This window comes from Quercus suber, unplaced genomic scaffold (genome assembly GCF_002906115.3).
Source record: "Quercus suber isolate HL8 unplaced genomic scaffold, Cork oak 2.0 scaffold_167, whole genome shotgun sequence".
Classification (NCBI taxonomy): Eukaryota; Viridiplantae; Streptophyta; class Magnoliopsida; order Fagales; family Fagaceae; genus Quercus; species Quercus suber.
The window spans coordinates 172,517-199,836 of record NW_027071804.1 but is presented as its reverse complement, the minus strand read 5'-3'; the positions used below and the strand labels follow the sequence as shown (position 1 = coordinate 199,836).

The window sequence follows — 27,320 nt, the reverse complement described above, 5'->3', positions numbered from 1 at the left end:
AGCAAACCTCACGTGCAAAAATGTTTTTATTTTTTCCTGGGTATTCTTCAAAAATGCTAAAGTTACTAAGTTTTTACCACATAAAATTAAAAAAATTGATATGTTAATTAATGAGATTGGTGTGTACAACACATTGGTTTGTAAAACTTGAAGTACCTATAGGCTATAGCACTACTCAATTTGTAATGATGTGAATGATAGCTATTAAGTGTTGGGATAAACTTGTTGCACAAACTATTTTACTCAGTTTTATATATAATAAACACTAATCGTGTTGATTGTTTGAGCAGATTGATAAATCGGAAAGTAATTACTAACCAATTTGGGTGTACCGATAAAGCTAAATATGAGGGTGTCAATAGAGCTAGCAAGGTTGCTAGCTTACCTTGAGCCATTTCAATTCCTCTTGCTATTGGAAATAAGGACCAGCTTTGTCTCCTTGATAATACCTCATGTCTGCAACTTGATGCAATACGGTGTAGCCATTCGTATTAATCCTTGAAACTAATCTACAGTTCCTTATCACCATCATCTGCTTTAAGCGATCATAGATTTCTTTCTGTCGGTGAGCAACGGCCACATGCAGTATGTTTTCCTCATCTTTATCGAGGTGCTCAATTGCCTGAGGGTGCGCTTCAATTGTATTGTCAAATATTTCTACTATGCCTTCGCTAGCTGCAGTAAGCAATGGGGTACGTATCTCATTTGGTGTGCAACGATATTTTCTCTCATTGGGTTTTGTCTGGATTTTGCCTTCTCCTGCTACTTCACTTGTGAATGATACTTCTTCTTTCCCTTTATTAAGTTTTACTCCTTCATCAATGCCACCTAAGGAAATTGTCTTGTCTTCTACTGTCTTTGTGGGTTTCAGCCCACGTAGAATCCACCTTTACCAGCAACTTGGTGAGTGTTGAAGCTAATGCATGCTTTATCTTCATTGTCCAAAGTTCCTTGATAACCTTCGATACTATATATAATATAAATTGTTCATGTGAGAGAGAGAGAGAGAGAGAGAGAGAGTGCTACGAAACTAGACTAAAACAATATGGATTAAGACCCTAGTTTTTAGGAAAAGCACATTATGGAGTTCAAGTTTCGTATATTTATGTATTAATTTAAATATATATGAAAATATGATAAATAATTTTATTTAAATAAATGGTGTTTAAAATTAATCTAATCCACCAATTTAAAATGAAAGAATAAGATTATAGGAATTCTAACTTCAATGTTTCATTTTTAGCTTCTACAAATAGAGTCATGATAAGTGAAAATTGTGTGTAAAACAGAGTCATATATATATATATATATACACATGCGCGCGCACACACATATATATACATACATGTGTGTGTGAGAAAGCCTTTATTGATTTCTTTTAAAATTATCATATAAGTATTTGAAAGTTCATATTTTTCTATGGAGTTAGAAATTGTAACTGTATCTTCTGGAATGGATTAGGATCCCAATTTTTACGAAAATCACATTATGGACTTCAAGTTTTATGTATTCATTTTTGGAATAAATGGCCGCAATTTCACCATGTAGTAATTTAAAAAGATATTAAAATATGTTAATAAGAAAATTCAAAAATTTGTTGGTGTTTACAATCTAATCCACCCATTTAAAATAAATGAATAAGATTTTAGGAATTCTGCATAAAAAAGAAGAAGAAAAAAAAAAGATTTTAGGAATTTTATAATGGAGTTATCTTAAAAATTCTAAAAAATGCAAATTCTACTATAATATGTTTATAGATTGATGTGGCAATTAATGCAATTGGTGAAATTCAAAAAAATGAATGTTTTAATTACTTTTTTAAAAAAGATTGGGACCAAATTAATTTGAAAACTTTATATTGTAAAATTTGTCATATTCTTAGTATCGCTCATAAATCTAAAGAATCTTAATCCAAAAACAATTTCAACTTCATTGCTTCAATTTATCTTCTACAAATAGAGTCATGACAAGTGAAAATTTTGTGTAAAACATGTGTCCCATTTTTCTATATTATAATTATTTTTACTTAAAAAAAAGATTATTCGAGTTACAAATTTTGCAGAAACCAAGTTAGTTTAAACAAATTAGAACTCCCCTTTTTTTTTAATAATTAAAACAATCTAATGTTAAATAATTTTTTTTTTATCAAATTAGGTTTGATATTTTCTAAAGACAATTAATTAATTAGACGAGTTTTTTTCTATTCTCTAACTTGATGTTATTTATTTAGTAATACTTACTGATTAAACATGTATCATATATAAATATTTCTATCAAAACTTTCTATGCATTGCATGGGTTAGTTGCTAGATACAATTACTTATGGATTATATATTAGGTTCCCCAATTAAATTCAAAGACATGATTCCATTGACCAATAAAGAACAATATTATCTTCTCCAAAATTCAATGTGCACAATTTATTGGGGAATATAATGTACTACACCTAAATAATTGTACATAATTATCTATATAAGTAAAATAAGGTCACACCTTCAGCTATGTCCCTCCACAAGGTACGATATGTGTTGGATGTTTCTGCAATTTTACATAAATTACATGGTCAAAAGCATATATAATGTTAGGGAAATTTTTTTTTTTTTTTATAGTATTTTTCAAAACTTGTTAAAATGGAAACTCAAGTTACTTTAAATTCACGTGACTCCATGATTAACATAATTTTTATTATGCATTATTCCCAATCATGTCAATAATTATTTAAAAAATGTTGAAAATTCTGTTTCACTAGATATTGATTTTTTTTTTTGAATTTATTTAAATTTTACTCATATTTTGATAGATAAAATTTGGAGGGTGGATTTGAATCTTAAATTGTCTTCATTGAAAATAATAAGAGGTGTTGATTTAGCAGCAAGATCTGGGCACTAACATTGATTTTCAAATATATAAAATAAATAAACTAATTAATAAGACTTTCATGATTGCGAGGGAATCACCTTCAAACACAGCTTTGGTAATGCCAATCTCTGCCGCAAAAGACACAGCCTTAGCTGCTGCCAAAGCCTCCACTTCATTGCTGCTGTAAGCTTGAGGTAAACGTTGGGAACAAGATGCAATAACTTGACCCAAGTTGTTTCTAATTACCACACCAATGCCTGCCGCATTAACACTAGAAAAAACAGCGCCGTCGAAATTAATTTTCATTAAATCCGCCGGAGGAAGTTGTCATCTAGTTCTGAGATTGACCCGCCCTACCAATGTCGGTGTTGCAAATGGTTGACAAGCTGTGAAGTCAGCAAGCTTCTTTGTAGAAATCTGGAAAATCTGATGGAGTGGAGCAGCAGTATGGTTGAGCCAAGCTTGATTACGTTGATTCCATATCCCCCATGCTATCGTTGCAAAGACTTCCACTTCGCTTGTCTGTGTGAGTATCCATGAGAGTAGTTCCTTGAAATTCAGGAAGTTGGTTTCTCGGCGTGATTGACAGTGAGCAGACCTCTCCCAGACCGTGTCTAGTTCCTTGCACAGCCAAAGAGCATGCAGCGGAGTCTCATGGGTTGCATGGCAGTGGTCACATAATGGATCCTCGATGATTGTTCGTCGAACTAAGGCCTCTTTTGTTGGCGTCGCACCTCGACATGCCCTCCATTATGGATAAGATGTGTTAATGTGGGTTAAATACTAATGTGAGGGGATTAGTATTTTAATTTTACTCATATTTTGATAGATAAAATTTGGAGGGTGGATTTGAATCTTAAATTGTCTTCATTGAAAATAATAAGAGGTGTTGATTTAGCAGCAAGATCTGGGCACTAACATTGATTTTCAAAAGTATACAAATCAGGAATATGAGCAAGTTTTTGAAGGAAAACTATAACTAGTAAATCACTATATACTAAGAAAGGATAAAGCCTAGAGAATGGAAATCCATCTTTTAAGCATTCTAGTTGTGAATCGATCTACATTGCACCCGTTAATGTTTCCATTTTTTTTTTTAATAGAAACAGGACAAAACTTTCATTGATGTTGCGCCCGTGGGTGTAATACAGAGAATTTGGAATTCAACAAGTGATAATGTTTCTTTTTTAAATGTTTTAGACAATGTTTCGTTACTCTAAAAATAGGGTGTATTCTATTTTCATTTCTTATTTTCTGTGGGACTAGTATGGAGTACGAAAGAGGATTTGTATTTATATATACTAGTATGTAACTCTATGCAAACACATGGATGTATTTAAAATTAATTTTCTTTTATTATAAAAATATAAATTATTAGTTAAATTATTATTTAAAAAAAAAAACATGTAACACATGCATTAATGCATATGTATAGATACATTTACAACAATGAAAATCAAGAAGCACTTTATTACAAAACCCTAAGGTGCAAAGACGCAGTAGCTTCTTTCAGAGAGAATAAGGCATCGGTCACCTTTTGCATATGTTCTCCTTGTATTCTCTTATGTGACGGCTTCTAAAATAAGCCTTATATAGGTCTAGGGTTGTGAGAAAAGAAACCTTACTCAAATACATAAGCCTGGCCTAAAAATAGAAATCTGAATTTTTGTAACCTCGATAGATAGCAGGTGTCGAGCAGGTGTTGAAAAGGTGTCGAGGTTTAATGAATCTCAACAGATACAGCTATCGAGAAGGTATCGAGAAGGTGTCGAGGGGACAGAAGCTTTCTCGATCAATCGACCAGTTATCAAGAAGCTATCGAGATTGTGATAAGAATCAGCTGAAGAGCTCGACAGATAGCCAGGTGTCGAGGAAGTGTCGAGCAGCTATCGAGCTTTAAAATTCAACACTTTCTCACTTGATTCTTGGACAGACTTGCATGACTTTAACACTTGAACTTGAAACAAGGTTTCTTGAAGTATTAAACACATCCTAGATCTACCCAAATACAAGTAAAGTGCATTTTGTCAAAGGATTAGCCAACAATGTAAAATATTGACATATGTTCCTAATAAGTGAACCACATATGTCCTAACAAGCATGTTATTATTGCGAGGCTTTCGAGCCAGATAGAGGTTAAAGACAGCAATGATGATGATGGTTGTGATCATAAAAAATTTTCACAAAGTATGTACAAAAGGAATTTTCGCTCCACATATTTACTAATCACACAAGTAACTCAATCTGGGTATCACTAGTATAGTCATACATGTATTGTTAGTGTAGTCATACCATGGTTTTAAAAACCGAACCGAAGGCAAATCCGGGCCTCCGGTTCCCGATTTTACCGATTTTTACAAGTTTTATTGAACCGGACTAATATTCGGTTCTCAGTTAAACTGGTTGGTCCGGTCTGATTTTTAAAACCATGAGTCATACTCATCATGTATTATGTAATAAAAGTTAAGTCGTAGTTATAACTTATATTAACTACTTGTTATTTCTTTAACACAAATCTATGCTCGTCTTGCTCCAAATAACTCTTTATAAAAAAATCCATAAAATTACAAACATAATCTACTCTAGTAAAAATCAATTAAAAAATTTCAAGAAATTTAGAATAGTACTTTAACTAAAACTAAATACAAAAATTCTCAAAAATAAAAATAATAAGGGTTTCATTATTATTTTAATCAATATTATTATATTTTTAAATAAAAATCTTGGTTTTAGATATAACTTTAAGTAGTTTTTGTTTTTTTTTTTGTTTTTTTTTTTATGTTTTTTGTTTATTTTATTATTCAATTTTAATTACTCCTGTATTATCGTATTTTTTTTTTAATTTACATATAATTGTTTTTAATCATAGCACGAGCATATAGATAGTACATACTAATCTATATATATATATATATATATATGTACACACACAATAATAGGTGAAGCAAAGAGAGTATGAAATTGAATTCCAAATTAGAACTCTAATTGTGTGCCGTGTGTATACACCAAATTAGAATTCTAATTTTGTGCCATGTGTCTAGAATCTGAAATTGAAGTTGAATTTTGCACCATGTGGCTAAATGTATGTGGGCTCATTCTCATTAAAACCACTTCTATGTATCGGGTCAAGTGAGTTACTCTGCTAATTAAGTTATTTCTTGATTTTGATATCAAACGTGAAAACCAAAGAGATTAATATCAGTTATAAGAACTTGGTTTGGGTAAATTAAAGTTGAATTTGCATCATGTGGCTAAATGTATGTGGGCTCATTCTCATTAAAACCACTTTTATGTATCGGGTCAAATGAGTTACTGTGCTAATTAAGTTTTTTCTTGATTTTGCAGTCAAACGTGAAAACCAAAGAGATTTTTATATCGGTGATAAGAACTTGGTTTGGGTACATTGCATAATTTCCAAAAATATAGCAAAGTTAGAGTTTGCATCTTTGTTATAAATTGCTTACAAAGTTTGCATCTTTACATTTGCACTGAGTTTCGGATTAAAGTGTTTTCTTCTTGGTTCTGACACTGAGTTTTATTTACTATTCACTTACAGAGTTTACATCTTTACATTTGTTATAAATTGCTAATATGTGATTAGATGCACATTATGCCTAAAATTCACTATCCTTATATTTGGCTTTTTGTTCAGGTTTGGCACCTATAACAATGAAAAAAGTACTGTTGTGGACCGATGGATGATACTTTTGGCAGGTTGCAAAGGAACTTAGTGATCAATGAAATCTCACGTGAATTGGAGAGGACCCAGCTGTAGATGTCTGGATGGCAGATACGAGTCACTATGTTTTTAAAATTTTCAGTGAAGGTAAAGGTTATGAACAATGTAAATTTTCCAGAGAGAGATTTATTATTCTATATTTACGCAAATTTGGTCGCCTTCTTGGAGTGGATCACTCCACCCTGTCTTTCTACTGAAATTTTTTATTCAGATTGTTACAATTTAATCCGAAATTTTATTTGAATTTTCCTATTTACTATCATATATTATCATTCCAATTGTTCAATTAGAATCTAAAATTGGAGTCCAATTTTACTATACACGTGTACAATCTAATTATTTTTAATTTTGCTGTCATGTGCAAAAGCCAAGGAGATGAAATTAATAACACATTAAACACTCATGCTTTGGGAATTGGTAGTACCAATCTAAATCCATTGGACCTGCTTCGTGATAATACAACTATGAAGCCAATGAGATGAAATTAATAAATAACACATTAAACACTCATGCTTTGGGAATCGGTAGTACCAATCTAAATCCATTAGACCTGCTTCTTGATAATACAACTATGAAGGATGTATAAAAACATGCACAAACCCATCTCTCTATAAAAGTAGATTAGAGAGAATTTCTTTTATCAGCCATGAAACTTCAGAGGTTTTTTCTTCACACAAATGCCCATCATGTTACAAAATGACTTATCGTAAAACTACAAAATGAGTACAACTCTGAGGGTTTTTTTTTTTTTTTTAAAAATTTTTTAAGCTACGAAAATTTCAATCACCAATAGAGATTGAAGATTCAAAAGCATGAATGGATCTTTTGGATAAACATTGTGACCAAGGTTCATCATTCTGTGTAAAATATATATACTGCTAAGTTTTGTTAATGAAATTTTCTGGTTAATAATATGAATTTTGACTTAATTTAGTCTTTTAAACATGAATAAACTCATGATTAATAATATATCCATTCCCGTGCGGTAGCACGAGGCTACATACTAGTATAAACAATAGGTAAAGCAAAGAGAAAATCCAATTAAATTTCAAATCGAAATTCAATTAAAGTCTAATTTTGTGCCATGTGTCTCATCTAATTTAAATTTTAGAATTTTGTACCATGTGAGTTAATTTAGTGTAAAAGTTGAATTTCAATTAAAGTTTAATTTTGCACCACGTGTCTCATCTAATTTAAACTTTTAAATTTTTGTGCCAAATTCGTTAATTTAGTGTAGAAAACGAGAAGTCCAATATAATAAACCATAAAAAACATAATCATATAACTAAAAAAATTCAAATTTATAAGTCATCTATATATATATAGGTAAAACTTAGATAAAGTTGAATTAGAATATGAAATTATAATCCAATTTTGCACGTGTCTAAATTTATGTGAGGATTACACCATACTTATCCACTTAAGCATGTGCAATATGTCTACTTAAGTTTTCTAATATTTGTGTCAAGTAAGTTAATGAGTGCAGAATACTAAGAATCTAATATTAATAAACTATAAAATAAAAAAAATAAAAAACAATTACATATACTCAATAAAAATCACCAAATGTTTCCCAAAAAAATAAATAAATAAATCACCAAACGTTCTATCTTATAAAAATTAGAAAAAAAAATGATCATAGGCAGTACTAAAATTTAGGTAAGAATTTTAATATGTGACTAATTATCTATATTTTATGATAAAAATTTTGTTTAATTTTAAATGTATCTATACATATGCATTAATGCATGTGTTACATGTTTTTTTTTTTAAATAATAATTTAACTAATAATTTATATTTTTATAATAAAAGAAAATTAATTTTAAATACATCCATGTGTTTGCATAGAGTTACATACTAGTATATATAAATACAAATCCTCTTTCGTACTCCATACTAGTCCCACAGAAAATAAGAAATGAAAATAGAATACACCCTATTTTTAGAGTAACGAAACATTGTCTAAAACATTTAAAAAAGAAACATTATCACTTGTTGAATTCCAAATTCTCTGTATTACACCCACGGGCGCAACATCAATGAAAGTTTTGTCCTGTTTCTATTAAAAAAAAAAATGGAAACATTAACGGGTGCAATGTAGATCGATTCACAACTAGAATGCTTAAAAGATGGATTTCCATTCTCTAGGCTTTATCCTTTCTTAGTATATAGTGATTTACTAGTTATAGTTTTCCTTCAAAAACTTGCTCATATTCCTGATTTGTATACTTTTGAAAATCAATGTTAGTGCCCAGATCTTGCTGCTAAATCAACACCTCTTATTATTTTCAATGAAGACAATTTAAGATTCAAATCCACCCTCCAAATTTTATCTATCAAAATATGAGTAAAATTAAAATACTAATCCCCTCACATTAGTATTTAACCCACATTAACACATCTTATCCATAATGGAGGGCATGTCGAGGTGCGACGCCAACAAAAGAGGCCTTAGTTCGACGAACAATCATCGAGGATCCATTATGTGACCACTGCCATGCAACCCATGAGACTCCGCTGCATGCTCTTTGGCTGTGCAAGGAACTAGACACGGTCTGGGAGAGGTCTGCTCACTGTCAATCACGCCGAGAAACCAACTTCCTGAATTTCAAGGAACTACTCTCATGGATACTCACACAGACAAGCGAAGTGGAAGTCTTTGCAACGATAGCATGGGGGATATGGAATCAACGTAATCAAGCTTGGCTCAACCATACTGCTGCTCCACTCCATCAGATTTTCCAGATTTCTACAAAGAAGCTTGCTGACTTCACAGCTTGTCAACCATTTGCAACACCGACATTGGTAGGGCGGGTCAATCTCAGAACTAGATGACAACTTCCTCCGGCGGATTTAATGAAAATTAATTTCGACGGCGCTGTTTTTTCTAGTGTTAATGCGGCAGGCATTGGTGTGGTAATTAGAAACAACTTGGGTCAAGTTATTGCATCTTGTTCCCAACGTTTACCTCAAGCTTACAGCAGCAATGAAGTGGAGGCTTTGGCAGCAGCTAAGGCTGTGTCTTTTGCGGCAGAGATTGGCATTACCAAAGCTGTGTTTGAAGGTGATTCCCTCGCAATCATGAAAGTCTTATTAATTAGTTTATTTATTTTATATATTTGAAAATCAATGTTAGTGCCCAGATCTTGCTGCTAAATCAACACCTCTTATTATTTTCAATGAAGACAATTTAAGATTCAAATCCACCCTCCAAATTTTATCTATCAAAATATGAGTAAAATTTAAATAAATTCAAAAAAAAAAATCAATATCTAGTGAAACAGAATTTTCAACATTTTTTAAATAATTATTGACATGATTGGGAATAATGCATAATAAAAATTATGTTAATCATGGAGTCACGTGAATTTAAAGTAACTTGAGTTTCCATTTTAACAAGTTTTGAAAAATACTATAAAAAAAAAAAAAAATTTCCCTAACATTATATATGCTTTTGACCATGTAATTTATGTAAAATTGCAGAAACATCCAACACATATCGTACCTTGTGGAGGGACATAGCTGAAGGTGTGACCTTATTTTACTTATATAGATAATTATGTACAATTATTTAGGTGTAGTACATTATATTCCCCAATAAATTGTGCACATTGAATTTTGGAGAAGATAATATTGTTCTTTATTGGTCAATGGAATCATGTCTTTGAATTTAATTGGGGAACCTAATATATAATCCATAAGTAATTGTATCTAGCAACTAACCCATGCAATGCATAGAAAGTTTTGATAGAAATATTTATATATGATACATGTTTAATCAGTAAGTATTACTAAATAAATAACATCAAGTTAGAGAATAGAAAAAAACTCGTCTAATTAATTAATTGTCTTTAGAAAATATCAAACCTAATTTGATAAAAAAAAAATTATTTAACATTAGATTGTTTTAATTATTAAAAAAAAAGGGGAGTTCTAATTTGTTTAAACTAACTTGGTTTCTGCAAAATTTGTAACTCGAATAATCTTTTTTTTAAGTAAAAATAATTATAATATAGAAAAATGGGACACATGTTTTACACAAAATTTTCACTTGTCATGACTCTATTTGTAGAAGATAAATTGAAGCAATGAAGTTGAAATTGTTTTTGGATTAAGATTCTTTAGATTTATGAGCGATACTAAGAATATGACAAATTTTACAATATAAAGTTTTCAAATTAATTTGGTCCCAATCTTTTTTAAAAAAGTAATTAAAACATTCATTTTTTTGAATTTCACCAATTGCATTAATTGCCACATCAATCTATAAACATATTATAGTAGAATTTGCATTTTTTAGAATTTTTAAGATAACTCCATTATAAAATTCCTAAAATCTTTTTTTTTTCTTCTTCTTTTTTATGCAGAATTCCTAAAATCTTATTCATTTATTTTAAATGGGTGGATTAGATTGTAAACACCAACAAATTTTTGAATTTTCTTATTAACATATTTTAATATCTTTTTAAATTACTACATGGTGAAATTGCGGCCATTTATTCCAAAAATGAATACATAAAACTTGAAGTCCATAATGTGATTTTCGTAAAAATTGGGATCCTAATCCATTCCAGAAGATACAGTTACAATTTCTAACTCCATAGAAAAATATGAACTTTCAAATACTTATATGATAATTTTAAAAGAAATCAATAAAGGCTTTCTCACACACACATGTATGTATATATATGTGTGTGCGCGCGCATGTGTATATATATATATATATATGACTCTGTTTTACACACAATTTTCACTTATCATGACTCTATTTGTAGAAGCTAAAAATGAAACATTGAAGTTAGAATTCCTATAATCTTATTCTTTCATTTTAAATTGGTGGATTAGATTAATTTTAAACACCATTTATTTAAATAAAATTATTTATCATATTTTCATATATATTTAAATTAATACATAAATATACGAAACTTGAACTCCATAATGTGCTTTTCCTAAAAACTAGGGTCTTAATCCATATTGTTTTAGTCTAGTTTCGTAGCACTCTCTCTCTCTCTCTCTCTCTCTCTCACATGAACAATTTATATTATATATAGTATCGAAGGTTATCAAGGAACTTTGGACAATGAAGATAAAGCATGCATTAGCTTCAACACTCACCAAGTTGCTGGTAAAGGTGGATTCTACGTGGGCTGAAACCCACAAAGACAGTAGAAGACAAGACAATTTCCTTAGGTGGCATTGATGAAGGAGTAAAACTTAATAAAGGGAAAGAAGAAGTATCATTCACAAGTGAAGTAGCAGGAGAAGGCAAAATCCAGACAAAACCCAATGAGAGAAAATATCGTTGCACACCAAATGAGATACGTACCCCATTGCTTACTGCAGCTAGCGAAGGCATAGTAGAAATATTTGACAATACAATTGAAGCGCACCCTCAGGCAATTGAGCACCTCGATAAAGATGAGGAAAACATACTGCATGTGGCCGTTGCTCACCGACAGAAAGAAATCTATGATCGCTTAAAGCAGATGATGGTGATAAGGAACTGTAGATTAGTTTCAAGGATTAATACGAATGGCTACACCGTATTGCATCAAGTTGCAGACATGAGGTATTATCAAGGAGACAAAGCTGGTCCTTATTTCCAATAGCAAGAGGAATTGAAATGGCTCAAGGTAAGCTAGCAACCTTGCTAGCTCTATTGACACCCTCATATTTAGCTTTATCGGTACACCCAAATTGGTTAGTAATTACTTTCCGATTTATCAATCTGCTCAAACAATCAACACGATTAGTGTTTATTATATATAAAACTGAGTAAAATAGTTTGTGCAACAAGTTTATCCCAACACTTAATAGCTATCATTCACATCATTACAAATTGAGTAGTGCTATAGCCTATAGGTACTTCAAGTTTTACAAACCAATGTGTTGTACACACCAATCTCATTAATTAACATATCAATTTTTTTAATTTTATGTGGTAAAAACTTAGTAACTTTAGCATTTTTGAAGAATACCCAGGAAAAAATAAAAACATTTTTGCACGTGAGGTTTGCTATTCTTGTAGCTTTTTCCTATGTTTAGTACTGTCAATGACGATGAACTAATAATGTCTATTCTTATACATCTTCTCCACACAGCGGGTGCGGAAGATAATTCCCACTCATTATGTCACGCACCGTAACAATGCTGCTAATACTGCAGACGAGTTTTTCGAAGAGCAACATGCTGAACTTCTCGAGAGGGCGCAAAAGTGGATTAAGGTGACTTCTCAATCGTACTCTGCCGTCTCTGTACTCGCTGCCTCTCTCGTTTATGCAGCTGCCTACCAACCCCCAGGAAATCATGAAAGTGAACGTAACACTATGCTGCTGCATTCTTTCCTGTGTCTGTGTTTGGGCTTACACAATTTCCGTTTTATTCTGCATTCATCAGAGCCTTGCAAACTCTATTCAAGAAAATAGTGAAGGTGGTAAATCCCCGGAAACTCATTTCTCCCTACTTGAGGACCTCTAAAAGCAAGACTTATTGAGATTTAATGTGAGAGGTCTCTTGAGAATAAACTTTTTTACTTTTGGATTTTCATTATGAAATGGGGTTTATTTAGTTCCCATCATGAACTAAAAAATGTCAAAGATGGTCAATTATCATATTCCATTATTTCCATATCATTGTATTAGCTTGATCAATATATATATATATATATAATAAAACAACGAGAAATTAGATATTTGTCGTCACTGTGTGAGCTTCATTAATGATAAAGGAACTTCCATATAACTTCATTTTGTTTTGTTTGAATTTTGTCAAAACCATTTTTTGCTGCATGTTATGTTTTTGTTTCATGCATTATTGAGGTCGTTGATGAGAGGAAAACAAATACATTGGAAGAGACTCTAATTAAAAAATTAATATAACATATATGAACAACATTTAATACAAAAGGTATGAGCCTATAATTTTAGCTCCAACTATTTTATATTAATCACTTACTCTTATCATTATTGAAAATCCAAAATGTGTATAAAATACCCTTGAACGTTTAGACCCCAAATTATAAAATATCAATTTAAGTTTATAATCAAACAATTAATGTGTGGAACATGAACATAAGCCAATCACAGAATTGATAACTAATCTATGCCAAATATAAACACATCCACAGCAGTAAATATAAGGCAAAGATAAAGGGAAGGAAGATACAAACACACGGACAACACATGATGTGTTATCGAAGAGGAAACTGAAGTCCTCAGCGTAAAACCTCTTCGCCGCCCTCCAAGCGGTCAAATAATCCACTAAAGAATGTAGTTGGGATACATGAACAGTAGAAGACCTTCCAAGCCTAATCTACCCAAGTACTTAAGTCCTCCAAGCTTCTTTTTCCAACGAGATTACGCCAAACCTATTTCTTCTTTAACTTCCCGGATTCCGCTACTAAACCATAACATCAACCAATGTATATTGGTTCCTTCCAAATTGCTTCCCTTAGCACCAAATGAACCTTCTCTCAGACATAAGTGTGGTGAGATAAGGATTTGGTTAATGGCCTCTTAAGGGTATGACAATGGAGAGGAAGAGAGTAGAGGAATTTGTAGAGTCTCTAAGGTAAAGATTGGGGATGAGACAATNAAAAAAAAAAAGGATTTCTTCCCTATTTATTAACTTCCAACAATGGCATTATTGAATCTTAGTTTGATAACGATTTACGACGGATGCACCCACATCCCACGATCATGGAGATCTATTACATAAGAGTGCTTTTTTTTTTTTTTTTTGAGAAATAGGGAAGAGGTCATGTGTTAATTACTCAGCCAAAAAAATAATAAATAAATAAATAAAGGTTCATCTGTCAAAACTTATATTATTCTAAGTATGCACTTGACATTTGATTATAAAGTAAGTCTTAGAAAATATATTAGTGTTTTTTATGGGACCCACCTCATATTTACAAGACTTGTCAAACAATTTCCATTTGGGTCAAGTTAATTGGGTTGGAGTAAAAAATGGGATTTCCTAAATGGGTTGTGAATGGATCAGGCCAATTGGGTTACTCTTTAACTTGTATTTTTAAACATGCAATAAAAAAAGACAGAAGAGAAAATGATCAAAATAAAATAATAACAATTAAGATGATGATCAAATTATTTGTGTCCTACTTTCAATACAATTAAGAGTAAAAAAATAAAAAAATAAATAAATAATACATAAATTCTCAATTTTACACAATTCATAATTCACTAGTGGTATCATTGCCATAACATAAAATTAAAAAATTAAAAAATTAAAAAAAAATACTAAATGTCATGGATCATATTTTTTTTAGTATAATATATTGTCTTCATAAATTCAAAATGTTGTGGATCAATGCTAAAAGTTGAATTAGAAGCGATTGTACGTCGATGATTGAATTGATTTTTGGTTAAAGTTAGAGAGTGCAATTTGCAGTTTTTATTTATTTTTTAAAAGTTTTCTCTCTTTCTTGCAAACCTCCGTCTCCGTTCCTCACTCTCAAACCCTAAGCCTAGCTCCCACTCCTCTAGTTGCGTTGATCGTTGCTCCAACCACCATGCAGTGTGTTTAAGGTTCCAAAAAATCTTTTCCTCGACGGTCACCAACCCTAAACCTAGCTCCCACAATCGCTGTATGTTTGATCTGAACCTCTGTCCTTGCACGTGTAAGAAGTAGTTAGTTGTTAAGGCAATCATTACTATGAAACTGAAAACTTGTTAATAAGAAGGTTGATTTTTTCTTTTGCGTTGGAATCTCTAGGTAAATGATAGGGCGTTGATCTTTTATAATGTGGATTGGATCTGAATTGTGCAATTTATAGACCTAAATTTTCTAGACTTGTATGTAGAATGGATCTCAATTGTGCAATTTGTAGATCTAATTTTTCTAAAATTTTGTATGATTACTAGTTACTACTTTAGCTTGTGTAATTTTGAGTCTCAATGAATACAGTTTTGGAAAATGAGCAAAGGAAATGCCATTTGACTTCAGATCTGAAGTCAAATGGCATTTCCTTTGCTTGTTTGAAATTTGCAGACATGCTTTTTGCGCAATATTGAAAATGGAATGTAATATTTTGATGGTACAGTAATATAGGTACTTGGTGTCAAAGGATAAAATTCGGGGTAGCTACTTTGGAAGGGTATCTACTTTGCTTAGTTTATTAATAGAAGTCCGCAAACACTACAAACATAAAATAAAGGTTGAATTAGATACTCTTTTTCACACAAAATGTAGAAATGAAAACTTTGTCCCGAGATTTTTGTAATGGAAGATTATTATAGTTCTTTTCTTTGGATTTGGATTGGGTGGAATTTCTAGGGTATTGCACTTAGTGCAATTACTCCATCCTTACAAATTGTTTTCACGACTTTCACTTTTTTACCTTTTTTTTTCCCACTATATTTATTCAATGGTTGACATTAAATTTTTATTTTTTATTTTTTAACTCCCAGTCTTAGCTATTGAGAGCTATTGCATCAGGTTATTCCCAAGTTATTGCACCCAATCTCACTCCCTTTTCTTTTATGAAAGAAATCTAGTACATACATAGGATGGAGAATTGATTCTCCATTTGTTACATGTTGTCAACAACGCTTTAATATTCTCACTTGAGGTTTTGCCTGAGGTTTGCACCATATTTTTATCTTGTAAATGCCATCAAGAACAATAATGTGAAAATTTTAGTGTAAGTCTGGTTTGGTGAGCATCGATAATAAGAAGAATTGTGGTATGGTTTTAGATTTTTGTTTTGTGGAAGCAGTCAAAGCACTCTCATGTGGTAGATCTCTATGATCATTGGATGCCCGTATTTGTAGTAAATCGTTATCAAACTATCATTCAAGTTGGGTAATTTCTCTTTGGATTGGGTTAGGTTAACGAGTTTGGGTCCAATTTTTGCAGACTTACTTGCATATCTAGCTATTTAATATATTTTAAAGTAAAATAGAAACTCAATAAATAATGTGGTTGGCGTATTTAATTAGTTGATTAAGTAGTGAAATCACATTTTGAATTATAATGATAAGAATAAGTGATTATTAAATATAATATAATTGGGTCCAAATCGATGTAATCTTTTGGATTAAGAGAAATACCTATATCCACAACATTTTTACAATAATTTTTTTTTTTTTAAGAAAGATTTACAATAAATCTTAAGTGGTAAATTGTTACTAGTTTTAATTTGAATCCAAAATTGAAATTAGTTTTATACTCACTAGTAACAATTAATAACAGCTTGCCTCATAGTGTTTATTGTGAAAATATTGCAAACATAACATTTCTATTTGGCTTAAATGGTGCAATATATTTTGTGTTAAGTTTTATATTAATCCAATTTTTCATACTAAAACTTATTATTAATTAAACTATATTCTACAATGAAAAAGGTTATCATGTTTAAAAATTAGTTCTTTCTTTTTTAATATATTTTTGCAATAAATTCGTTAGGTATAACAAACATTAAATGAATTCATTGCATTGTCATAACAAAAATTATCTTAAGAAGTAAAGACTAATTATATAAAGAGTTTACAATTTTATTTTCCCCCCTTTAAAATGGAGCAATCGAGAATGAAAAATATTCTTACAATTTTTTTTTTTTTGTTTTTTTAAGAGTTGACAAAAATTTAAAAACAAAATAAGTAGTATTCATCTCACATTAATTTTTAATAAATCTTGCGCTTTTTGGATCTCAAGTAATGAGGAATGAATTTCTGGGGAACTGCTTTCTTCATTATTTTCTTGAAAAGGGTGTGCAGGTTTTGCTGAATGCAGCATACAACGGGAACTGCATAAGCGCAAACATAGATACAGGAAGGAACGCAGCCGTGTAAATCACCGTATTAGTCCAAGCTTTCTTCTGAAATGAAGGAGGAGAAAAATAGTTGCTGCTAAAGAAAGCATGGTCGTTGTCACGGAGAAGAAGAGCAACGTGAAGCCTATTAACAGCTTCCGAGGGAGAGCTGTGCGGAATTTTCATACTCAAACGGAGATGAGAGATCGAGAGGAACATGACCACAGAAGTCAAGGAGCACGCGAGGGAGACAATGTCCATGACTGTGAAGAGCATGAAGAACGGAGAGTCGATGAAATTTGGACGGCCTGAAGGATCGTTACCTCCTGGGACGGTGTAGGCAGCAGTGAAAACTACAGTGGCGACAAGGACAGCAACAGCAGAGCAGGATTGAGAGGTCTCCTTTATCCACTTTTGCGCATTCTTGAGTTGTTGACTATGTGTCTCTTGGAATAACTCGTCTGCAGTCATATTATCATTGTTGCGGTGTATTTCATAATGGGAGGGAATTATCTTTCGCACACGCTGCGTAGACGCAATCAGTGAACAAGAATGAGTTCTTCTTCAGTCTACACTACCAAACATAGGGAAACGTACATGTCATAAGAAATTTTAATTTGTGTTCCCATTATTTATACTCCCTGGAATACTTGTAAGTTGTGATTGTTAGAAAAAATATCACTTTTCTCACTTTTTTATATTTCACTTTATGCTTCATTATTTATGCTTCATTAATTATTACAACTTGTTATGTATTTTCTTTAAATTTTTTTATAAAANTTATTTTCCCCCCTTTAAAATGGAGCAATCGAGAATGAAAAATATTCTTACAATTTTTTTTTTTTTGTTTTTTTAAGAGTTGACAAAAATTTAAAAACAAAATAAGTAGTATTCAACTTCAACATACAAAAGTTTTATAGGTAATTATGTATCTAATTGTGTTTATTTTTAAAAATACTTGAGTTTTATGTACTGTGTTAAAGCTAGTTAAGGTTAAATTAAATTGAAATGATTCATTTCTTTCTTTGGAGAATCCGCATCATTATGTGAAATATTCATCTAGCTTTGATGACATGGACTATGGACTAGAAATTAGAAACAACCAAAGGGCATTCACATCAGCTCGTGTAAAAAATTCCATCTATTTTAGTATAAGAACTTACTTTTCCTATTTTACATACTTACTTTTCAAAATATCTCACATCAGATTATCTATTTTATATAATATTACATTAAAATATTAAATATTATTTATTTTTTAAAAATTGTTTCTCTCTTTACATACAATAACTATCATTCGCCCTCTTTCTTTAGTCTTGGGGTACATAAAGAAAGAATAAAAAATCATATGCAAGGTGAATAATGTTAGTGTAAATTTACACAATTACTGTAGCAATTTTGCAAATTTACACATTTTTAACTTAACTGAGATAGGTGATTTTAGAAATTAAATATGTAAAATTGATTTTTTTTTTTCTATTTTGCATTGATTATTGATTAATGCAAATGCTCTTATGTGCAAGCAATATTCAATTAGCCATTCTATCACGGTGCACATGGGCTGAATTGACCAATGAGCCTTTGTTTATGTTATTAGTATGATCCTTCTTGCAAACCAACAATGAAGAAATAATTTGCAGTGCATTTACTTTATTTTTTTTTATAGAGATATTGCCATACTTAGGTTGCGCTTGGCATTGGTTTAAAAAGTTAGCTTTTAATTTTTACTATTTAGCTTATTTTTACTGCTATTCATGGTTTCACTATACTGTTTGATACTATTCATGGGTCTTATGTACTATTTCAACTACTTTTTAACTTTATTTACAGTATTTTCAATAAAAAAATTTAGTTTCAGCTAAATAAGTTGTTTCTCAAACACTTCTAAAGTAACTTTAGAAAAAAATTTCTCATACAAAATAAGAGGAACTGCTACTAGTAGCCACAAGGACCATGCAGTTAGTAGGTCTGTTGAAAAAGGATGGAGTCATGGTGGAGGTGGTAAGATTAGGATTAAAGAAAGAAGTCGTGGAATTTTGGAAAAATATTTCTGGTGGTGAGTTGTTATTGGTGGGGTAAAAAAGTAATTTTAAAAGTAGAATAAAAATATAACCAATTACAACTAATCATCTAGGAATTTTTTTTTTGAAGAATTAATTATCTATAATTTGTTGTGAAAATATTGTGAAGATATTGTGAAAGTAGCACTTCTCAAAAAACAATGTGTAGTGGAGGAAAAAGTTGCTAATTTTTAGAATATTTATGACATGATAATTAAGGAGTGTCTTTTTCACCTTTAGATATTTCCTTTTAAAATAGATGTAACTCTATAAAGTTACACATATCACATATGACTTGACCAATCTAATATATAGAGAGTAGATTCAAGTTATATCTAGTGTAACTATAAGTTAGAAATCATAAATGATTGTTGCGCAAAAAGTTATGACAAAGTTTAAAGTTAAAGCAAATGAAGTTAGAAATTTGGGGGGTTGGCCCTGGCTATTTTAAAATGCTCTTCTTCTCTATTTTATTGATATATATTTTTTCTCAATTAGTCATATTCATTTAAAGTACTATTTTTTTTACACATAGCTCATTAACTTAAAGAGTATCTAAAGTACATATGTTTTCAAAATTATATAAATAATTTTATTTAATAAAAATATTTTTTGAGTGTCAAAATAAATTTTTTTTTTGTTTTTTGTTTTTGTTTTTATATATAAGAGAGTAGGGATATAGGAATGCATTGATTTTATTTTTTTTCATTAAAGAGGAAGATACATGATTTTGATGGTAAAAAGTTGGCAAAAAAATCAATTTGCACTTGTTAACTTTATCCAAAAATCAGTTTAATTCTTCAAGTTTGATGTTAATCATTTTGGACAAAACTTAGATCCAATATCTTAGGTGTTGTTCCTTAAGATTCAACACCATGTATTACTTAACTAAAAAATATACTTTCATCCTATGAGAAAAAATCCCATGGCAAAACTTAAGAGGGGAATCTAAAGAACAATATTTAAGTACTGTACCTAAGTCTTGCTCATTCATTTTAGTCTTGTAACCTTACCTTAAATTATTTATTCTTTTAAGTTTGAAAATTTTCATTTTAGTTTAATAACTATATATAAAAATCATTTTAATCATTCAAATTGGTTGTTTTGAGTTTTTTGGCAAATTTACTGGAATATCTAAGTTTTAAAAGGATTAAGATGATTTTAGGCAAAGTTATAGGACTCAAATGACTAATTTCAAATTTAAAAGACTAAAATAATTTTTGTACAAAGTTACTAAAAATAAATTTAAAATTTCCCCAAAAAAAAAAAAAAAAAAAGCAAACACGACTAAATTATTCACACTATTTTCCTTTTTAAAAAAATCAAATATTGCAAATGGGTTTTCCATAATTTACCAATAAAATAAAAATAATATTTATTACCTAATTCCATGTTCTATAATCTTCGAATTAAAAAAAAAAAAAAAAAGGTTAGAAAATAAATTAAAAAAATACACAAATAAGTCATTTATGTGTTGCCAGATAATATCATGGCACCCAAATGTCGAAGTTCCAAACATTTAAATTAAGTCATACCACACATGCATACAAGGATTTACTATGCATAATCCGTAATCACATTGCTACAGGTGACCAATTTGTTTTTCAAGTTCCTTGGACCAATTTATTTATTTATTTATTTTGAGATAGCCATGTATAATTATTTTGAAACCAATTTTTAATATATTTAAAATTTGAAGGTCTCATTTTTCTATTGTTAGTCCCACCGTTGACTAAGAATTTCGAGCTACTAATAGTTTGTCCACTAGTTGACAACATTTCTTGAAGTATTTGACATCTTCAATATGGAAGTAATTAATGAAGTAACACTTGAATTTAGCATATTTAGGTATTTATTAAGTAGTTTTTATTTTTTCTTCATTTTTTAGTTTTTAGAAGGGGCAATAGGTATTAATTAAGTTGACACTGTCAACTTCTCATTTTTATATTTTTGGATTATTTGGGTCAATTTAATTCTTGAGAGGAAGTTAGGTGTAAAATTTTGAAATCTTATATCTAAAATAAATAAGAAAATGCTAGAGTTACAATCTTTTTTACAAATTAATGATGTGATGAGTAATTGTTAGTGAGTGAAAAAGTGATGTCAGTGATTGGCTTAGCTGAAAACTAGTAAAAATTAGCTATAACAATAATTTATATAATAAGTTGTGAATATAGTAGTATTACTCAAATAAATAATTATTTTCAAATTTGTTAGTCCTATGATTATCAATACAAACACTTAATGGGTACCAACCTATTCACACCATAACCGAATAGCCAAAATGACTTCAGGAAGAAAAAAAAAAAAAACTGTATAGCATTCAATGTGAGATTTTTTTTATTCATATTCTTTTATATTTCCGGACTATTGACATGCTTTATTGTGATTGATACATTCATATATATATATAAAGTCAAATTTGAGAGAAAGTTCATTTAACTTTCTAAATTGGATTTCAATTGAATTTTAATTATGTGAGATGTGTCAATTCAATTTCTTAATTTTTGTAAAGATGTTTACTACTCATTTCAAAAATTGAGAAGTTTGTTAATTTTTATATTGAAGATAACACCACATTCAAGGATAATTATTTATTTTTTAAAGGATAAACCAAGTCTTTTTTAAAATATAAGGATTTTATAGCACTTTCTTAATTTTGGTGAAGGTATTTACTACTCATTGCAATAATCGAGAAGTTTGTTAAACTTATATTAAAGTATTTTTAAAAAGTTTTTTTAAGAGTCAACAAAATATAAGAATGACCATTAATAGTCTTTAACTTATGCATGAATTAAACTATGATTTTTTATTTTTATTTTTTTGTGAAAAAAAAAAACAATTTATCTAATTTTATATTTTTAAAAGTAGCCATGTATATGCATAAGTTTACAATCTATGATCACTTTAACTCAGGTTGATCAATTATTCAACTTTTATTATGTTTCAGTCACAACAAAGATTTATCAACAATTGTGAAAAATATTTTCTCTTATGGACCAATTGATTTTATTAACCAATTTAGGTTAAAAAAGACCATAAAGCTAATTATGAGAGGGGTGTCAATACTCAATAAAGCTAGCTCTTACCTGAAGCCATTTCAACTCCTCTTGTAATTGGAAAGCAGGACCAGCTTGTTCTCTTCCTTCATAATATTTCATGTCTGCAACATGATGCAATAGGGTGTAGCCATTCTTGTCAATCCTTGAAACCAATCTACACTTCATTATCACTTCCATCTTCTTTACTCGACGAAATATATCCCTCCGACGGTGGGCAATGCACACATGCAATACGTTTTCCTCATCGTCACTGATGTACTCAATTGCCTGTGGATGCTTTTCAATTATAACGTCAAATATTTCTACTATGCCATTGCTAGTTGCTTCAAGAAATGGGGTACTGTAAGATTTGTAATGCTTTTTCTCACTGGGTTATTCCTTGGTTGTGCCTTGTCCTCCCACTTCCGTTGGGCCAGATGGTTTCTCTGCCCCTTGCTGACCTTGTAAGCCTCTTTCTTTCTCTTTCCCTAAGGAAATCTTCCTTTCATTACCTACTTCACAACTGTTTTCCCACGTCAAATCTGCCTTAGCTAGCAAATTCGTGAGTTTGGAAGCTGATTTATGCTTTCTCTTCGTCTCCCAGAGTTTATCGATAGCCGGCCATCCTATATACATGATATATTATATATGCATGAGAGAGAGAGAGAGAGTTAAAGAGACTACTATGTATCTTGACTAAAATATTTTCAACTTAAATATATATTTCTAGGACTATTAATGATTTACATTGTACTAGCAATATAACACTATACACTAAACAAATATGTACAATATTGTATACACTTGCAAAAATTGTACATAATACCATTTTATGAAAATATGTACAATATTATACACTTTCATTTAATTTACAATGTAAATATTACATTGATAATACAATATAAACTAATAATTTTTCCTCTATTTTTAATCATTAATTAAGTAGTATCTCTTGTTACAATTACACCATATCTTATATAATAATTCAACAAGTAAATATCATGTGAAGGTTTGATGAGATTAATTTTAATAAGGGAATATAAAAATAAATTACACGACATCTACTTATTGAGTTGTTACATGAGTCATTTGATATACCTGAAAGATACCTTTTTTTTAAAAAAAATTATTATAAATAATTAGTTTTTTCTTCCTTCTAAAAAAGAGTGATCGACAAACAATAAACAAGTTTTGGTAATTGTTCTTTTTCCTTCAAATTTCCTCAGCTTTCTCAGTAATTAAATAGAGGCTATTATAGGCATAGTGGCGGTCTTCCTCTGGAAAGGTTGAGTGACGGGAGCGATGACCCTCATCTGAGAGTAGAGACCAATCAATGAGTACCAATCAACACCATGGCTCCTACAACTGCAAGGGACCGAGCATCGAAGGGATTGAATTGCAGACTAGAAATTGAGAGATTAGTAATTGATCAAAGGGGCAGCAATGAATTTCTTGGAAAGAGAGGGAGAAGCGAAGAGCCTGGACATAAGAGAAAAAGAAGAAGAAGCTTTGAGCATTAAGCAAGTTGTATGGTGGCTGATTGGCATGGATCGGGTAGGGGAGGGGGCAGGTCTAAAAGAATTGGCGATAGGATGGGAAGGATGAAAATTGGAGGTGTGGGGAATACAAAATAATAAGAATATTTAATAGAATGTTTCAAAAATTAATGAGTAAAATGTAGAGTGTATTGCAAAGTGGATAATTAATGTAGTAAATTATGGCTTTTTGAAGCCATAATTTACGTGCTATTTGTTTTGAAATAAAATATTTTCAGATATAAAATATTTTATATGTACAAATTAATTTGTAAGCACAAACCACCAAAACTGACGACTTCACCATTGGAGCCATCCATCAGTGCTGGAGGTTAGGTGACCAGATTCTTATTCTGGCGACTTTTACAACTTGACTACCAGAGTGGTGGCTCTAGTTGCTAGAACTGCCATCTCAAGCAACCTGACCACCGCCACCTGTTATAAAAATTGCAGCACCAACTGCTGGAACAATGGCTACTATTATCAAACCAAGGGCACCAACATCAGCCATAGGAACGGCAAATCTGGCAACTGGACCACCGATACTAGTTGCCTAGTGCACTAGACCTACAACCTTGCCACCAATTGGGTAGGGAGGACCATCATGTGTTTTTATAAATTTTACCAAAATTTTAAAATCAAAACGTTTTACAACTTTTTATAAAGTATTTTATGGCCAACATAAAAAATTTATAATTTTTACCACATTTTACATGTAGACAAACACCTAAATATGAGAAAATATTTTAAGAAAAAAATTTTACTTTAAAATAAATGGAGTCTAAGACAAAAGAAGCAAAATTGAATGTAAACACTCTTACACCAACTAAATGAATTAGCAAATTAGATAAATTATATAATACCAACTCAACATGCTGTTATTCAAGAAATAAATGGACAAAAAAATTAATGGAAGAATTAAATTCTTTTATTTAGAAAAAAAAAATTAAAAGGTTTGAATAAACACATTTTTTTAAAATAAAACAAATTTGTGTACCAAAATTAAACCGATCCCATATTTAAAAAACGAAATATACAGTTTATCATTCTAAATTTAAATTTAATTGTCAACAATTAAAAATAAAAATCTCAAATTTTGAGGCTACTTCTATACCTGGTCGCATCAAATTGATATATATATATATATATAATATAATATAATATAATATAATATGATAAAGCTGAGAATTTCACCAATGAGTCACACAATGCCTTAAAAAAAAAAAAAATCCCAACTTTAATGAATGGTTACTAAGAATTGAATAAAAAAAAAAATGAAAACTATATAGACACTGCACTAGCTAGTACTATTGAGCATGAGCAAGAACAAAATAGATTACAAAATACAAACCAATCAATTCTTGAAATTGAAGTAATAGTAAAGTGTTAAAAAAGATTAAATTTTTTAATTTTTGACACTTTGGTCAGTAATACATACTAGGTAAATCGCAAGGCTCCCACTTGCACACGTTAACTTCAGGGATGACATCGACTAGGGAGTCATTGCCTTCCATTTTGAGCCTGAGATAGTGACTCACAAGCTCTTCATCGGTTTGGTGGAATCTGAATCCCACTCGCATTGATTCCTTTCCTTTAATGCTTGTTGTCATTTTTCAATAACTTCAACTTTCATAGGAAAAGGAAATTTACAAAAACAAACACAGATTTAAATAAGAGGAAGAAGAGGGTGAGGGCTGAGGAGCGAGAACATTCTAGTATATGTATTGCATTGACTTGAAACTTTCCCTTCAATTCATCAAAAAACTAAAAGAAAATCTTTCCATATGTAGGTGGTGTTTGGGTATTGCGTTTCTTGCTTTGCGTTTTCTGCGTTTCTTCTTTTTTTTCTTTTCTTTTTTTTTTTTTAATTCCTTGGACGTGCGTCTGGTACTGTTCAATGTTCATTGATGAATTTGAGAAATTCACCAATGAGTCGCACAATGCCCTTTTCGCTTATATGTTAACCTGCACAAAGTAAAGGAGAAAACCTATCAAAGGACGCCGGTGTGGTACCGGCCAAATACCCTCCGAAGGTCAAGTCAAAAAGTATTCTCACAACTCTAGAGTGCTAGAGAGGGTAAAATAATGCGTACCTTAGTTTGTGAGGGTATTGGGGCTTTTATAGTAGTAGAGGGTTGACATCTCTTTCTTGGTGCGGAAGTCTTTTCTTTATAGGACTCTTCTTGTAGAATCCTAAATGTGATGAACAAATCTCCTCATTATAGGGAAGATCTTTACCAAATATATAAGATTTTCAGAGTCCAACTAGCGCAAGGACTCTGTTTAGGGCCTTATGAGAGTGGGCCCAGATATCCCCACTAAGGGGTCCAACAGACCCATGGCAAACCAGCCCACCTTCCTTCGCTCCGTCCGAATTCTGTCTGTCCACACGAGATCCGTCCACTGGAGGCCCGTGCAAATGACGGGCTCGCCCATCCTGACGTCTGCGAACAATATTCGGCCCATTCAATCACAAAAGGCATCCTAGCGTGTATTTTCTCCCTTTCAATTGCCCCCTCACCCGATGGGTCCGTCATGCATAAGAGAACGGACCCATAGGGTGACGGATCTAAAACTCGGTCATGTCTCCATGACACCTATGTCCGTGTACTTTCATCCATACAATGCTGGATCAGGAGCTAATGTATTAATGATCTGTGCCAAGTGTCATCTTGTCAATGGTCGTTGTTTTGGAACGAGGCGTCGCTTCTTCTTCCGTGCACCTCCCTTATAAATACCAATCCCCCGCCCCTCATTTCCCCACTTGTTGCTGGAAGAAATTGTCAGAGCGAGTCCGTCACACCTGTCAGAGAACAGTCCGTTCACTCACATAGCGGTCGCCTGCCACATCTTGCTTCAATCTTTTGGTGAGTTATTTCATACCCGTCCTCCTTTAATTTTCATTAGCTCTTATTTATTTCTTTACTTCATGTGCCCGTCGTTCTTTCCAAACCCGTCAGAGTCTTAGGTTTTGTCATTACCTATAGGCCATGTCTAGTGCGTCGAGTAATCAGTCGGTCGTTCGTGACGAGGCAGATTACGAAGGGGTATACCCGTCAGGTCCCAAAGACCACGATGTCCCGAGCGAAAGTAGTCCGTCAGCATCCTCCTCGCCCTCAACACATGAGAGCCTGGAGATGATCGAAATCCAAGAGGGATCAGCTGACGACGAAGAGCAAGTAGTTAGGTCCGTCGTGGGAGCTGATGGACTTAGGGAGTTCATCTTGCCCCCAGAGTGGACGGTACACGCCTTTACATCCACTATCAAGGAGGGCCATTTTAACACACTTAGGGTCCGCTACCAAATCCCA

At 31.4% G+C, this 27,320-nt stretch overlaps 1 protein-coding gene across 1 annotated transcript; it reads right to left on the bottom strand.

Annotated features, from left to right (window-relative positions):
* Nucleotides 1-17,313: 17,313 nt before the first annotated feature.
* LOC112002174 (uncharacterized) lies at nt 17,314-24,520 on the bottom strand. The gene is made up of 3 exons (XM_024034329.2): nt 24,431-24,520; nt 22,523-22,762; nt 17,314-17,898 (listed from the first exon to the last, which is right to left on the bottom strand). Exons 1-3 carry the CDS (start codon nt 24,518-24,520, stop codon nt 17,314-17,316), a joined length of 915 nt encoding a protein of 304 aa, XP_023890097.2.
* Between the last annotated feature and the right edge of the window lie 2,800 nt (nt 24,521-27,320).